At 46.4% G+C, this 17,205-nt stretch overlaps 1 protein-coding gene across 3 annotated transcripts in view; it reads left to right on the top strand.

The window, feature by feature from the left end:
- Positions 1-17,205, top strand: part of LOC146869047 (chitinase-3-like protein 2) — a 290,781-nt gene that overhangs the window by 61,642 nt on the left and 211,934 nt on the right. For 2 of the 3 annotated variants that reach the window (XM_085642935.1, XM_085641346.1), the window contains exons 6-8: positions 2,050-2,173; positions 3,081-3,263; positions 15,774-15,884. In XM_085642935.1, coding sequence (XP_085499061.1) covers positions 2,050-2,173; positions 3,081-3,263; positions 15,774-15,884 — 418 coding nt within the window. The remainder of the gene's footprint in view (positions 1-2,049; positions 2,174-3,080; positions 3,264-15,773; positions 15,885-17,205) is intronic. The other variant, XM_085642153.1, reaches the window with a different exon arrangement.

The raw sequence follows: 17,205 nt of genomic DNA, 5'->3' as shown, positions 1-17,205 counted from the left end.
CACTATCTGGTGATTAACAATTCACTGTATGCAAATTACAAGTGCAAATCCGAAATCCCAACCGCTGCCAACAATGTTAGAGTCGGGGATCTCTGGTTGGCGCAAGGTTGCCCTTGTGTCAAGCAGGAACCCTCTCCTCCACGTCAGGGCGCAGGATAACCCCTCGCGAATGACCCTTGCTCACCCTCTAGGTGCGTGGCGTGAGCAGCCAAGGCGATTCCTCAGGCGTTGTTGGTTAAGCACTTACAATCATACACACAGTAAATACATCAATCCCCCCAGAAACGGACACCAGACTTGGATATATATAAAAATACGATTCTTTTGTTCTTTAGCGCCAGGGGGCCTAGGCCTGGCTCAGTCCAGTTCTGGAGCACTCTGTTATGGTGACTCTGCTCTTTCCTTTCAGCAGCAGGGCAGAGACATCAGCCGCCCCACAGGGGGTGGCGCCGGCTTTGTGGTGGCAGAGCACAGGTCTATTCAAGAGTCAAGGTGTACTCCTCCCACCCATCCAGGTGTAATCTCTCTACCCACCACCTGGCAGCCAACCTGTCTCTGGGGATCCCCCCACCCTGCTCCTTACTGTTGCCAGGCAGAACACATACACACAGCAGAGGCGGACTGAGATGGTCAGGTCAGTAAATACTAACTTTCTAAAAGTAGTATTTACAAACCCAGGATATTAAAATAAACTTGACTACAAGAAGTATCTTATCATCCTGAGTTCAGGCATACCAAACTTGACACTCTACCATGCTCTCTGAGTCCACTGGGGTCACAGCGTTGGCGTGATCCCAGCAGCCCATTCTGGCCTAAGGAGAGCAGGTAGCCTTCAATAGTGAAAAACGACAAGGGCTGTAATTCACTACTAAGACATGCCACACACATCAGGGCATGTCCTACCTTATGCCTACAATGCACCCTGCCCTCGGGCCTACCAGAGGGGTGGCTAACATGTAGGTAAGGGAAGGTTTAGGGACTGGCAAGTGGGGGCACTTGCGCAGTCAGCGCGACGGTCCCGGACCGCGCACAGGGTCGGCGGTGGCAGACCCTAGACACACTTTACAAGGCCGCTTCCGTGGGTGGCGCAACCAGCGCTGCAAGCCCACCAGCAGCATTGGCATTCACAAGCCCTGGCACCCCTGGTGCACTTTACTGGGGACTGACAGTGAATCCAATAAACCAATCATGAACATCAATTACAGGTACACTTTACTTAGGGAGCACTTGCACTGCGGCACGGATTAGCCGTGGCGCAGTGCCCTGAGCGGACAACACCAGCAAAACAGTCGAGGCACACCATCAAAAAAGTGGAAGGGAAACTCACGCCAAGGTGCCAGGTCTAACAGTGACTCTGCCACGTGTATGGGGTGGGCTGAGACACAAATGAATCTGCAATGGATTCCACAGCCCACTTCCATCGTGGCCTCGAGTGTTGGTGTTTTGGTGACTGGTACACTTAAGGGTTGGATCCAGGGAATTGGTTATTTGGTGACTGGTACAAACACCTGACGCGACTTCCTTGGTGTATTTGACTCTCCAGTAGCAGCTTGGTTAAGAAGGCAATGGTCACTAGCGGGTGGTATATAATTTTGGGACCAGATAATGCAATGAAATATAACTACTCCAAATCGGAAAGAGGAGGAGGACAGGCAGCATTTAGAGTTTTTAAATTGGTAATTGCAGGTTTTGCTCACCATATCTAGTTGTTTATTCAGTATCAAGTTGTCACCTAAAGCATTAATCCTAGGTTTCTTGGCTAGTTAGTAAGAAGATTCTTCCTCTAAATATTTGGGTAATGGTGGAAATAGGACTGGGTTTACCCAGAGTGTGTTGCACCTACAACCCTTTGTTAACTTGTGCCCCTTTTGTTCAGGAATTCATTTGTGAAGACACTGCTAGCTGTGGTGCTGCACCAGTTTTTACAGTGTGGATAATTCTGACATATTGATTTTCTAATGTGTGTATATCCAGGTGTGTCTTAAACGTCTCGACACGAATAACTTGCCGTACTTGGATAAGTAATTGTTGTGTATTTGTTTTTGTAAGGCTTCTAGATTTCATCAGCGTAATGACCTTTGACTTCCATGGACCCTGGGACAATACCACAGGCTCCAACAGTCCTCTGAATAAAGGCATCAACGACTGGGGAGGTTATGCCAACTACAATTGCGTAAGAGCGCTCCTCCATCTCTTCTATATCTCTTGACATGTTGAAAAGTATGGAGTTTTTTAGAGTATGGTGGATATGGAATCTGTCAAAAAGGAGCAGATGCCTTGTCCGCCAAACTCATGGTTCGTCTGTCATTTTAAAGGTACCTTATTTAAGCAGGTGCAACCTCAGCTGGCTTTGTGGCCTGAAACCTTAGACTAACGGCCCACCCACAATAGTGCAGTTGGTTAATGTAGGTCAGGACCACCGCCTCTTTAGGGCGGTCCATGTGCAGTAAATCGTTTTGGGTCGGTATCGCCCGGGAAAGCCTAAAGACCTGAATAGCAAGCAACAGAAATGACCCCCATGCGCTGGGAGACAACTCTGCATCAGGGCCAGCTTTGCATTTTTTTGACTTTCAATAATAAACTTTTGGAAGTTTGCTTATGAAAACCAATATACGTCTCTGAGCTGGCGTATCAAAGATGGTGTCCATACAGCAAATGATCAGTGCTTTCAGTGGTGCCACCACAGTGGCTTCACTGCAGAAATGCGCGTTCCCAGAAGGCAGCCGAGGATTTCTAAATCTGGTGACCAGTCTTCCAGAAGGGGAGCAGGGACCATAACTCTGACCTGGTTTGCCAGTGGTTTGTCCACCAGACTCTAATTGACATCAAATCTGTTATGAATACGGAACATTTACCTAAGGCGATAGGAACAGTCAGTTGCCATTATTGAGTAATGCATCAGTGACTGTAGCAGTAATGGCTGCTCTTTGTGAACTGTTAAAGCCACTGTGTCATTTATGTGTAAACCTTAAGACCTGGGCTTTGCTAAATATAGGATGTAAGCACATTGTGCAGCAAACTTTGATGTGTTCCATAACACTCTCTCACTCTTGACCATATTGCTGTGATTGTGTCTCCAGGAGTATGCTATGAATTACTGGAAGGAGAAGGGTGCACCAGCAGAGAAGCTACTGATGGGATTTCCAAGATATGGGTGGTCATTCATCATCCCTGGCTATGACACAAATCCGGGAGTTCAGATCATTGGCCCAGGCTCCCTTGGTGAATATACCAAGGTGCCAAGCATCCTAACTTATTTTGTGGTGAGCATCCCTTACACATTTTTAACACCAAAGTGTTATTTGCTACCTGAATTTGGGATGGATGGATTACATAGCTGCTCCAACCTGGGCATCCCAGTGCTGAAGATCAGTCGGTGATTAAGCAGAGTAAGAACAAGAGTAGCTATGAGTAACAGAGGCAGGTTTTGATTTGTGGCTGAAAAAATGTTCTGATGTAACAGAGCGAATGTGCAATGGCAAGGAGTTCCAGAGTTTGGCAGCACCAAAAGCGAAGGAACGACCGCCATCATGGGATCTGTGGAATCAAGGAAAGGTAAGACATCTAAATCTAGATAATCCCGAGGCTCTGGCAGTGCATACCAGGAAAACGGATCCAGAAGATATTTGGGGCCTTTGTCCTGAGCTGCCCTACTTACATAGGATTATCCTGATAATTGGATGCCAGTGAAGGATTTTTAGTAAAGTAGGCTGCCATTTAGGAATGTTAAGGATTAATCAAGCAGCAGAATTCTGTACAACTTGATGGTGCTGTATCGAATATTTAGAACTGCCCAGCAAGAGGAACTTACCATAGTAATTAGGGTATTAAAGTATTTACCACTCTTTTGCAAGTAGTGAAAGGGATATACTCAAATACATGTTGAAGGGATTCCTTAAGAGAGAAACAGGTGGCAGATTGGGAGGTGGTCTGTGGGGCAAAAGAGATTGGCATCAGTCCTGGTGCCCAGATCTTTGGATGCAGGATGGTTTTGGATGATGGCCAGGCTCTTTTGTACTCCAGGTAAGAGGCCACATCAAGGATGCCCGTCTGAAAAGAATGAGCTCTTTTATAGGAGTTAAATTTGAGGTAGCTGGAAGTCATAGATTTGGCTACTAAGGAAAGACAGTCTTCAAACATCACTTGGAATAGGACATGCTGAACATAGTGGGACTGGGGGCTGAGTCTCGCAGAGGTCTGATGGGCAGGTCATGTTGCATAAACTAAGTCTCTGGCTTAGCTCTACAAGGTTTGATTTCACACCTATGAGTGACACATGTGAACTTAGCTCAATGTACCATACTGGAATGTGAAACACCGGTTTTTACAGCCCCGCAGAACCTCACCCAATACACAGTTGAATTTGCGTCAATGCTTTTGGGTTACTACCAGTCCCTAAACGGGTATCTCGGGACGCTGTGGTGATTGAAAACAACTATGGTTAAAATGTTATCCAGAATACGTAACTCCCTAAAACCTACTTCTATGCACCATGCTAGGAGAGCATGGACTGTAAAATAGTTTGCAGCTAGATTTTCTTAAAAATAATGGGTATACTGCATATAACCGTGGGTGGAGAACTCCGCTCTGCCTGCGGAGTGTGCGGAGATTGGCCTACTCCGTGTTCCGCGGTTGAACGCAGAGTAGGCAAATCTTCTCACACTCCGCAGCAGATTGGAGTTGGCCCACCGCCCACCTCCACCCCCCTATTAAGATACAAATTACCAGTCATTTAAAAAACTAAAAAACACTTACCTGTTTACCGCGGCGTCCCCGGGCTGCCCTCCTCTTCCTCGCCATACGGGTACGAGAAATGCACATGCGCGGGCGCACGTGCCTGTGCAGCTTTCTCAAACAGTACCCGTATGGTGAGTATGAGGAGGAGGGCAGCCCAGGGAAGCCGCGGTAAACAGGTAAGTGGTTTTTAGTTTTTTTTTTAAATGCACTCCGCGTAGTCCTGCTACGCACACTATGCCCAGGGTTAACTGCATACCTCTGTAATTATCAAGAGTCAGGGAGGTCGTATTTCCTGAAAAGGGCAAACACGCATTGAGTATCGGCATCAACTCCTCAGCTATATTTTTCTTTACAACTTTATTTTGAATTTTATTGGGGCTGTGGACACACATTTTGATATCACAGTCCTTTACGATATACATTATTAAACCTAAAACTGAAGAGCACAATTGGGAAAAACGGGATACAAGTGGACATAGCAGTGTTCGTCGTACGCTCAGGTCCATAAGATTTGTCTCAATTTGGTCGTTTTATGGATTACCATTCACCTTGAATATTTAGTCTGAGTTCGCTGCTGGTGGTGACTGGCTTTCGGCTCCGGAGGAGGACATTTCACACACGTCTGAAGCTTATAGAGTCTTTGACATTGTCATGTGTATTCCACCTGTTCTTTGTACTCTTTTAAGTATGTGTTGACTGGGCACATGTTCTTTCAAATTATGCAACCCTATCACGGATTATTGCTATAAGTCTCTCCATGGCATTGATTGACCATATCTTCCCCTACCCCATATTGAGCGAAGGTGAATTTTGTTGTTTCTACAGCTGCTCAAGCGTGCAGCCAAGAGGAGGTGGAAAAACAATTTCCCCAGTGAGTTCATCGTAGGGTAGTCTGTATTCCCCAGTGTCCCCCAGGAGAATAATAAGTGGGTTTTGGGGCAAGGAGAGATTTATTTTTATCTCGTATCATGAGTAGAACTTTGTCCCAGAAGATCCAGATCTGTGAGCATGTCCACCATGTGTGTAAGACAGTGACCCTATTACTGCAGCCCTTCCAGCACAGTTTTAAGCTGCCAAACATCTTGTGTAGTTGCATGGGAGTACGATAACATTGTCCGCATTTTGTAAGCATTCTCTTTATAACATAAACATATTGAGGGTTTCAAGGCCCTCTGCTATATAGTCTTCCATGTCTCCTCATGAATGTTCATATCCAATTTCCTCTCCCATTGTGTCACGTATGAAGGTTTTTTTAAGGGGAGTTCTAATCAAAATGTAATGATTGAGCCATGATATGCCTTTGTGTCTGATGTTGTTGGTGTACTGGGATTCAATCTGAGATTCTTCCCTTTTGCAATGCTCTACGAACAGGATTCCTCGCCACCCAATGTAGTGCCTGTGTGAGTCTATACGTGTTGTGTCCGGTCAATGCAAATTTCTCAGTGAGGTCCCTTTTTCATCTGGAGTTTTTCACCGCTATAGAAGTCTTTCAAATGTGGCATATGTCCCTGTTTCCAGATAAGGATCTGACAAGCCTGGGGGGAGTTCAGCATTAGCTTTCAGTAGAAAGCACGATAAGGCGGCAGCATCTCTGGCATGCAGGATCGTCCTCTAGTTTGACAGTACCTTGTTGGTGATAATCCGAGGCAAAGGACCTTTCCTGACAGGTGGTAAAGTGGCAGTCTTTTTATACTGCATCTTATCGGAGAAGAAATTTGCAATGTCACTTTAGGAATGTTTGATTTAACCAATAAGCATCAAGATAATATTCCCCCTTTCTAGCATACCCCATCATGTTATGTTCTGAGAGGACGAACACATTTCCAGTTCCATGATTTTGTTTGGTTTCCTTTCTCAATATATTCACATGTTCGTTTTTTAAGTTGTCAAATGTAAGATACACGTATCTATGGCCCTCTTGTTGCCTCTTTAAACTAAATGAATTTACAATATCCCTGCTACAGTCAGCATTTAAAGCTTTCATTTCTGGTTTATTTTTTGGGTTAAAAAGCAGTCCAAAATTTTAGATTCTTCCTGTGTAATATTAAAAAAATTATGGAACTTATTGATCCAAATGTGATAAACAAATCACATTGTCTGCATATGCTGCTAATCAATACTTGCCTTTATCAATCGCGACCCAGTGAATGTCAACAGATAATCTCATTGTTTCAGGAGAGGGTCAAGCACTAACAGTAAGAGCCATGGCGAGAGTGGGCATTCCTGCCCGGTACCTTGATGTTACTTGAACCAACTCCAGTGAAATCCATTAACTTTAACCTTTACTTCAGGGGCATTATACACCGGCATTCCAAAAAAATAAAATCCTCAACAGAATAAAATGTCTGCATAACCCCTGCTAATGAACAACCACAAGACTATGTCAAGCGTATCAAAAAGACAGTTGCTAAAGGTGTTCCAAACTGTTTTGCCACCTCTTTTAGACACCGCCAGTCTCATGCTGCCTTTTGTCAGTTTGCCAAACATAAACTGTTTGTGGTGGATGAATTATTTTATTTTAGGAGTGCACGTTCCCCTTCACAAAACAAAGAGGAAAACCTAAAGGAAAGATATTTAAAAAGAGCTACTTATTCCGTTACTGAGACTTTTTTTATTTTTCAAAATTGTTGCTAACTGGCCCTTTGCTTTCAAACTCTCTTACGCCATTTCATCCTGATTAAATTGCACTTTACACAGTCTCTGTTCAACCAACATCTCCCCGGTGAGGGCTGGATTCTTGACTGCAATCAGGGTCTGGGTCTTTTGTCCGGTGTCAGAGCGATTGTTTCCGAAAGCCACAATGTCACCACACACTAGAATATGGGGTAGGCGAGTGCCCCTGAGGGGCTTCCAACTTTGTAGGAGGAAAAATTAGTAGATAACTTCATTGCTGGATGAAGATATCAAAGAACTGAAGTAACCAGAAACCAGGAGTTCAAATGGGAAATTGGTTTGGAGCAAAGATCCAGGATCAGCAATTGAAGAGAGTGAGGTAAAAGCAAAGGAACACAGCTTTGTTGGGACCAATTCTCCAACCGGACGGAAGCCCGTTACATCAAACACCACAAACCAGGAAACAGAATGAACTGAGACAATTAGGAAGAAACCAAGGGAAAAACAGCCATCTGTGGGATAATTTGACTGCCATTTTGGAGCTGGAGGAGCAAGGAACAGCAGCCAGGAGTACAAGGTGAGTGAGACTCGTAGGCAAAGGTGGGCTTCTTACAGCATTCTCTGAGGCCCGTAAACCAAAGGACCATGCAAGGTGCCGCAGGTTTCGGTGCCCAGATGGCTGGGACACAGCTGCCCGACACACCCAGGCGTGTACTTTTTCCACAACTGGCTTTCCCTCAGTATTGATCACATACAGTGTAGAATAAGAATATCATTAACCGGCCTCTTGTCGTTGGCTCGATCACTGGGGTGAGGGGTAAAGGTTTAGAGGTAAGGCTATCCAAGAACGCACATAAACGTTGTACTGTTATTTCATATGAACTAAGTTGTCCACAAGGATTTTTTTGTTTCCTATAACCCTTATTGTTTGTGAAAGATAGGCATATGACATGGGGGAAATATTTGTTTAAATCCAAAAGGATAAACCTAAATATAGTTACAAAATGATTGGCTGTCACAGAATTGTCGAGTTAAGGGGGGAGCAAATCCCCAAAGAAACCACCATGAAACATAACCACATTCTCGTGTATTAAGTGCTTATGCAATTTATGGCAGCGATAATCAATTCAGGAGAAATAAGATGCACAAAAAGACCCATTGCTTGTTACAGATCGTCTATACGATTAAAAACGCTTTAGTCCACAAGCAAGTTGCTATACAAATCCATCTTATCAACCTTTATCTCCTGTAGGAAGAGATTCCCTTTCAGTCTTTTACAGTGCTTCCGGATTTTCATTTTTTGAGCGTATGATTTGAAGCTTTCACAATCGAAGACAAAGTTATTAAACCACCTCTCTTCAACACCAAACATTGGTTGACGGTACAAGTGACTCTCACCAAAGGAACTCCTTGTAGCAAATACAGCTATGGCCAACGCTATTCAACTCCATTGTGATGAATCCACCGGTAGAAGAATTGCCACTACCCCATCAATCAGTCTCTCCCACTCAACCATATCCAAACACCTCCAACAAAAAGGTCTCAACAGCATCTAGGTCGCCAAGAAAAATGGGAATAACAGAACAGAAGACCAGACAGAACAAATATGAATCCCCCTCCCTGGAAACATAAGAGATTATCATCTTCATTCCAGTGGGCAAACCAGAGCTTTTAAACAAGCATTTGCAATGCAATAGGTCTCGCAGTTATACGAGTTTGAGCTATTGGCATTGTAAATGACAGTGCTTTTTATTTATGTTTTAAAAAACCAAACTTAAATAAAAAGCATTGTCATTTACAATGCCAATAGCTCAAACTCGTATAAATGCGAGACCTATTGCATTGCAAATGCTTGTTTTTTTGGGACTTGTGCTCTGTTTACCTGACATGCAAAACGGCATCTTGAACAGAAGAAAAACACAGGAAGTGATACGGGTGTCTTTGCTTTTTAGGAAGGTGGATGTGGGGGTTGTAAGAATAGGCTATTACTTTACATTTCTTTTATTGGTGAAAAGAGTTGACTTGGCTAGTGAGATAGCAGTGTGAAAAAAAAGCCTTGTTTGGTTAGGACTCGGATGAGGAGGATGGCTGACGAAGATGTAATGGTACTTGCCTGAATTTGGCTTCTCTGGAGACCACGGACACTGCAAACTGAGGAAAGCAAATATATATTTCACAGCCCAGGAGATTAATTCGCCTTGTGGTCATATATGATAAAAGACCAGACGGGAACGTCCTTTAGTGTTATTACCTGTAGTGATCTGCTGATCACTGATCTAGTGGTCCAATGTGCTAGCCACTCCCTGAGCGCTGGCTTACACCCCACCCCACACCCATCCAGCACAGGCGTCACTGGACATGTGACCCTGCCAATAAAAGGGGCCAGGCGCACGTGCCCTGAGCCAGTTCTACCAACTAACCATCCGTGTCTGTGTAATCATTATGAGTACATGAGGACCTCGGGTCCTACAACATTAAAATGGCGACAAGGGGGCTGTGTCTATGCGTGCAGCAGCCCAGAAGATTTGTGTGAGGGGAAATAATGCCTGGGTCTAGGAAACCCCCTGCCTGCAGGCATAGGAAGCGCCTGACCTCCCGTAGGGCGTGTAAAGAGTCCACGGGGGGAGAAGGAGGTGATTGAGAGCTCACCCCGCACCTGACGTACCCGCAAGCGCATGGCGGCACCCAACAGAAGGATCATGTGGCAAGTCTAGGAGCCGGTGGCATGGCCCTGCCACCAGCCTACTGAGGCCCCATTGAAGGAGGAGCATCGGGAGCGAATGCCCAGTCGTCGGGCATGTGGCGAGCCCCATTAACGGAAGAGGAACGACGTGTATGCCGCTGACCGCGGCCCCCGCAGGGGGCCACTCGGCGGTCGGCGCCTAAGTGGCCCCGGGGCCCCGGTCACCCCTCCCCACTCCCTCCTTCGGGGGGGGCGGGGGCGGGGATCCTGATTGTTGCCCCCCCTCCATGTCGGGGGCCGGAAGTGACGCGAAAGGCGCGTCACTTTTGGGCCCAGGTGTGAGGGGAAGGCTATTTAGCCTTCCCCCACCCTCACTGGCGACCTCTTTGTCATGCTAGGGGCTCTCGAGTTAGTCACCTACTCTCATTACGAGGCCACGCTTTTTTCGGCCACATTCTGCTTAGCATTCTTCGGGGCTTTCAGAGTCAGTGAGTTAGTGGCTAGGTCCAAGGTCGACTGTTCAGGGGATGCGCTGGCAATTTCAGACGTGTCCATTTCCGGGTCACTGACCATTCTTTTACGCAAGTCCAAGACTGATCAGGCGGGGCGGGGGATCAGGGTGGTTCTCCAGCCCCTAGGTGACCCCAGGTTCTGCCCAGTACAATGGGTAAAGGCGTTTTTGGAACACAGACCGCCTGGCCCTGGTTATCTCCTGTTGCATTCAAATGGTACCCCTGTAACTAGATACCAGTTCGAGCAGGTAATCAGGGCCAGTTTAGCCAGGGCGGGGCTCGCCCGGCCGGACAGAAGGTATTCCAGCCACTCCTTCCGCATCGGCGCTGCCACCGCCGCTCACCTGGCGGGATTAGAGGCCGCTCAGGTGAAGAAACTGGGGCGTTGGGAATCTGATTGCTATAAGCTATATGTTCGCCCGTGAGGCAGCTGTTAGTAATGTGTTTGTGATTTATGGTGTGTATCGTTGAAATCACCCTTTCTGATTAAATAACTTGTGTGTACACCATGTCTCCTCTTTATTAGGACGAGTGGTGTGGGTGATCGGGCATTCATTTGTCGCCCGGGCGGCCCAATGGGCATTGCACCGAAATTGGATGCGACACTTCCCTCAGACCGAAGTGGAATGGATGGGGGTGCCGGGGATGAGATGGTTCGAACTCAGGAATAAGATCGAGCAGAGACTAAGAGCACACGGGTCCACCTTGCCCCACCTGTTGGTGATTCACCTGGGTGGTAACGACCTGGTTACCCTAGGGAGACGATTGCTGTTATTAGCCATGAAAAGAGACTTAGGGGAAATCTGCAAACGTCTGGGCGAGTGTGAGATCGTGTGGTCAGAGATCATCCCCCGCAGGTCTTGGCGGGGGGCTAAATCCTTAGAAGCGGTAGAGCACTCCAGGAGGCGCATTAATGGAGCAATGCGTAAGTTCACAGCCCAAAGGGGTTTGGGCTTTATTCGCCATGAGATGATTCGGGGGAATATAAAGGGGTACTTCGACTTGGATGGAGTACACCTCTCCCAAATAGGCATGGACCTGTTTTTATTGGATTTAAGCGAAGCATTGGTGAATAGAGGGTGCAGGTAAAGAGCTAGGTTGGTGGGGGGCCCTGGCTGCGACGGTTAGCCGCCTCCAGGGCTGTGGCGGAGTTACAGGGCGATCTGGAAGCAGGCCGGTACAAAGGGTACCTCTGCGCGGCACCACGTGGTGCCTGAGCCAAAACGAGGAGCCTCCAGAGAGGTCCCGGAAGCCGGTCGGCGCCCCGCTAGGCCTGCGGGCGGTTGTGGGCCTGAACAACCGGGGGCTTGCTATGCGACGCTCCGCCCCGAGAGGGGGGGTGTGAGTAGAATTTCAACGGCACGTGATCGAGAAAGAATCACTTGGGGGGCAGCACTTGCGGGTCGTTCCCGTGCTGCCCGGCTCATCAGGCGGGGCAGGTGAAGTAGATGGCCGCCTGCCCTTGGATCGCCCGTAAGATAACCCACCTATTACATATCCTGGAATTATGTAATAAATCCTGCAGCATTTGTTACCCATTTACAACTGTTTCGTGTGTCTTCTTTGGGTAACCTAATTTGGGGGAGGGGGGAAAGCGGGGTGCCCCTGGGGGTACTATGGGGCCGGTCTGCTGAGACGCTGGCCGCTGCCACAGACAGCGCCTCGAGGTGGAGGCAGGCCCGATCTGCTATCAGGCGTAAGGTGAGCCCTAGACTGCAAGTAGTGCCAGATCGGGCCATCACAAAAGCCCACAAAGAAAGTGAAGTTGGTCCCTCAAGCCCCGCAGTGTAGTTACACGTCAAGGCTGCCTGTTGGGAATAGCGGAAGCAGTGAAAGACACTGTGAGTGGCGTGCCACTGCATAATTTCCCCGAGACTCTGCCGAAGCCTGCGTGGTTCACCCTCTCTCTCTGCTTGCCTGAACTGTGAAAGAAAAACTTACCGGGAGATGGGAGGAGGTGCCGCTGTCCGGCGAGAGGGCCACTTAAGGTGTGTGTGTTGGAAGCAGCCTTCGGCATCAGTGCCCTGCCCGCATGCAGAACGAGCACGTGGCCGGCAGGTACAAAGACTACTAGGCTGTGCCCACATGCTGAGAGGTCCCTGCACGGCCCAGGGAAAAGGAGACACCGCAGGAGAGCTGCAGTAGCGGCCGCGAAATGAAGGGGGCAGGAAAGTGTGGACCGCAGCGTTGGGAAAGCTGCCAAGGCCGATCCGTTCACTGCAAATGCAATCCCAGCCCAGGCAGCCTGCAATGCAAAGTGCCTAGAGCAAGTGGGCTGCCGGGGGTAGAAGTAACTGTAGCAAAGCGGTGCCCAGGCCGAGTGAGCACCAGTGAAAAAGAAAATGAATCAAACAAAAGCAAATAGAGAGAACAAGCCGTCTCCGTGGAGCAAGTGTGCGCGCGCGTTAGGCAGCCGGGTCGGCAGCGGCGGGGTGTGTGTGTGCGCGCGCGTGTGTCTGCGCGTCCACAGACCCCGATCGCTGCGCGTGCCCCGGTCTGTCTCCCTTGGGAGGCAACTAGGCAACAATAGTACTCGTTGGCGGCAGCGCTTCGCGCTGCAACGCCAGCGAGACCTAACAAGGTATGAACAATATGCTATTGTAACAATATTCCTAGGTTACATTTGTATAACATCATACATGGAAAATGGAGGATCTGTTACTGCCATTTCCACAATTTGTAGATTTCTTTAGATTACTCAAAAATATGTCAGCTTTCGCTAAGATTGTCATGTAGATTGGAACCAATGGTGGGTTTCAAGATGCAGCATATGATGTAAACAAGATGCTACTAAGGCCCAAGTTCAAACAATCCTTTCTCCTTCCACTTTGCTGTCAAGAAACTGTGCAGGTTTTCCTAGGTTAAAGTGTCTTCCCTTTCTATAGTCTCTCTGGATTCACCTCCAAAGCCATATCTTAGATTCATCGCAATCAAAGTGCAGCCTGCTGTGCAGCCTGCTGTGCAACATGGCTGAAAGGACAGAAAGAAAAGCAATATGATGAGACCAACCGTGGCCGTGTCATAGCACTTTGTTTTTCTTTACTTTAAGCCATTTTGTACAGCAGCCCGGGCTGCTGTGACACATGTCGACATAAACATTGCCAAAGCCAATAGACCTCGCATAGGCAAAACCTATTGGCTTTGCCAATACTAGTTCGTTGCTGCTATTGTTTTTATTTTGCGGATTCCATTTTTTTGTAAGAATGATGGAGTAAATGGGTGAATATTATCTATATTTCTCCAACCAGTGAGAAACACTTCTAAATCAATGTGCAGTAAGGATAGGCATTGCCTACGATGATGCATGTGCCATGTCCTTTATCAGTGCTTTTCACTTTAGAATGGAGCACAATTGGAAGCGGACGAGATGCCTTTGGTCACAGAACTGCTTCAATAACTTAAGAACGAAAACACAGAATAGTTGTACTGTCATTTAATGCCATCCTCCCACCAAGGGTAGTAGCTTGAGGGTTCTGCAGTTAAATATATTATTGAAGTATTTTTGTGAGGTTATATTTGGAGTACAGTTAACGATCAGTAACTAGAAGTTTTATTTTAGGCCTATTTAGGGCTAGTTAGGAGCGGCCCATGCAGGTAAGAGCAGTGAGGCGGTGGGGCCGGTTTGGAGGGGAATTCAAAAGATGACCATGAGGAAAAATTAAATAAATAATTGTCGTCACCTGTTGAAATCCCCACAGCCCTACTGCACTTGCATGCACAGGCTGCAGCTGGGACTAGTATTGTTAAATGGGTTCTGGACATGCAAGATTGTCAAAACTTTAAAGCTAATGTATGCAACCTTCATTGTCCTCTCCAACGTCATCCAATTTATATCCAACTGACCATGGCCTTTACAAATTGATGTATTAAAAGTCTCCAATCTCACCGACATCCCAAGGGACAGAAGGCCTTGCCTCGGCAGACCACGCATTTACCAATACTGACAATACTCATGCGTATATCTTCTTCAGCAAAGGTGTGGCCGGCATCTGCTATGCAATGTATGACCCCATTATAACTGGTCTTTTGCTAAAACAAATCACGAATTTTATCATTGTCCTGAATTTACCCTGTGTGTCTGAATCAAATGGTTCATACATTGATCCATTCTAGGAAATCCTAAATTGTGCTAAGTACGCCTTTGATGTCATTGACCAAGAGCCTATCATAGCCAGGTTTAAGGCTTTTGATACAAAATTTGTGACTTTTTCTGAAAGTAGGATTTCCACATGGTCCCATTTACTTTTTTCAAGTTTCCCATGGAGCCGATTCCAGGAATTTCATTCTACTGCTATAAATAGAACTTGAGGTGTCAAAAGTGAGACAGATTTGTGCTTTGCTTCACAGGCATCAAGGTGGAAATGCATTATTTTCAGTTGTGTTTTAACTCCACAGGTAGTGTTGTGTGGGTCACGGAATCCGCAGTTAGCAGCTATCACACAAGTTGTGGAAGGGTTGTACTGTATGCATTACATTGTTGTTCCATGTCCCAGTCTATTGTCAGCTGCATATTCCGGCTGTGAAGACACCTAAGCACCCCTTGAAGGGTCCCGGGGAGAGGTCCGATCTACGGCCTGGACCACACTATCTTTTCCCCCATTCCTGATTTCACTCTGGCCATACTTGAGAGAAAAAAAGGATCACACACTGGGTACAATATTCAAAGGCAGTGTCACTCCAACCCTTGCATTATCAGTTTGAAAAAGAAAGCTCACAAAAACTTTCTGATGTTTATAACCTAGATCTTTTATTGGAGTTTTGGAATGGTGCCCCATATGTATAGACCTTCCTTCGCTATGAGTCTACCATTGTGACTTTTAGGGGTTTGATCCAAAATGTGACACTTCTTCAAAAATATAGGACTTCCTCCTCAGAAGTTTGAATAAAATCCATGAGGCATCACAATGAGACAGGTTTCATACTTGATGCTTGTTTTGCAGACTCCCAGCTCACATAAGGTAATTATGTCTGGTGAAGAATAAGCCTGCATTGTGAAGTTCCTGGAGTGGTTTGCTGTTATACTGAAAAGCTTTAAAAGATAAAGACTGGCATCATATCAAGGGTAGCAAGTGCTATATAAATGCAATTACAATACAATACAATACAATATCTAGTTTTAATAAACTGGGGATATCGAGAAATGTGGCTGATGGGAATCCATATTAATGTTGCAGGGCCTCCCTCATTGTCTTATTTTCAGATTAATTGACTGTTTACTCTTTTGGTAGATCTGCCCCTTTCTGGAAAATGCAACTGACAACTGGGAAAATGTCCAAAAGGTCCTCTACGCCTACAAGGGCAACCAGAGCTATGACAATGTGCTGATCATCCAGTACAAGGTGAGTGTTCCACCTCACTCTAGGTCTTGTAACACATGGATTACGTACTGGTATTTTTGTTAGTCTGAGTCTCTTCTGCTACCTCATTGAGGTCTTGGAAAATATTACCCACTTGGGCAAACTCTGGACACAGGGTAAGGTATGTGTGCATGTATGTCTACTTTGTTTGCAGTTCTAGCATTTGAACCTGAAATGTTGCTGCTAGGGGTTTGTTTCATCTTAGAAATCTGTAGGGAAACAGAGTTTTACACCCTGCTCACTCTATTGTAACCTCAACATGTCCAAAGCAGGCAGAACCCTGGTTGTGAATAGAGAACTGTTCACTTATTTTAGCAGCTATATTGTCAGTCTGTCATCAATATGAGACCTCTTGGCATCTAGGCCAGCAATAGTCCAGTTTTTTCATGATATACCCCTGCCCAGGCATCGTGCCGGTATTTTAGACTTCACGTGACCCTCAGCCTGATGCCATATTCTTTACAGAGACTTGCCACTGGGATTCCTCACCTCTTGATGTTACTCTGGCTATCCCTAAAGGTGAACTGATGATCATCTATCAAGCAGAACTTGCACTGCTACCTGTCAAACTGCTGCAGCGGAGGGCATTGAAATGATCGTCTCTGTACTATGCCTTAGTCCCATTTTGGCTTTTTCTGGGGGCACTTATTTACCAGCATCCAGGTGAATTAATATCATCATTAATAGATAAAATTGCTCCCCATATAATGAACATCTTCAATGTTTCCATTTTAAGGGACTTAAAATTTCCTATGGCTAGCCCTCATCACTCATACGATGTTAGAAGGCTGAGCCATGCTCAGTCTTTCCTAGCGCATTCTGCTCTTCACGTGTGCTGCAGGGCAGAGTCTAAATCTCATTTTCTAACCTCATGAATTTATCAGTTACCAAGGATCCCTTTTTCCGGGACTGACCATTATGCAGTCCCTTCCTCTGTGGCTTTCTCCAAGCAAGATGGTTGCAATCTTTCTAGGTCTCATTGCGTGTTGGGGCCAAGATGACAGTAGAGAAACCCATGAGAGCCTTATAGAACACCCTCGTAAACCTAGCTATGAGATCTCTGATGAGGCAGACAACTTCAGCAGGCGGATTACCTCCGTACTGGATTCAACTTCTCCTATCAAAAGTCTGTTCCCAACATAAAACGCACTTAGCACGCTGGTGCTCCGAAATAGAGAATACAGCTCAATGTCATTGTAAAAAATTAGAACAAGGTGGGGGATGGAATGCTGGAATTAATCTCAGCCACTAGTGATCATTCAGGCACATTACGGTCCATCATTTCATGCCTACCATGCACTCT

Source organism: Triturus cristatus, chromosome 1_1, assembly GCF_964204655.1.
Source record: "Triturus cristatus chromosome 1_1, aTriCri1.1, whole genome shotgun sequence".
In the NCBI taxonomy this organism is placed as follows: Eukaryota; Metazoa; Chordata; class Amphibia; order Caudata; family Salamandridae; genus Triturus; species Triturus cristatus.
Note: the sequence above shows the minus strand (reverse complement) of the source record. Positions and strands in the feature narration are given on the sequence as shown.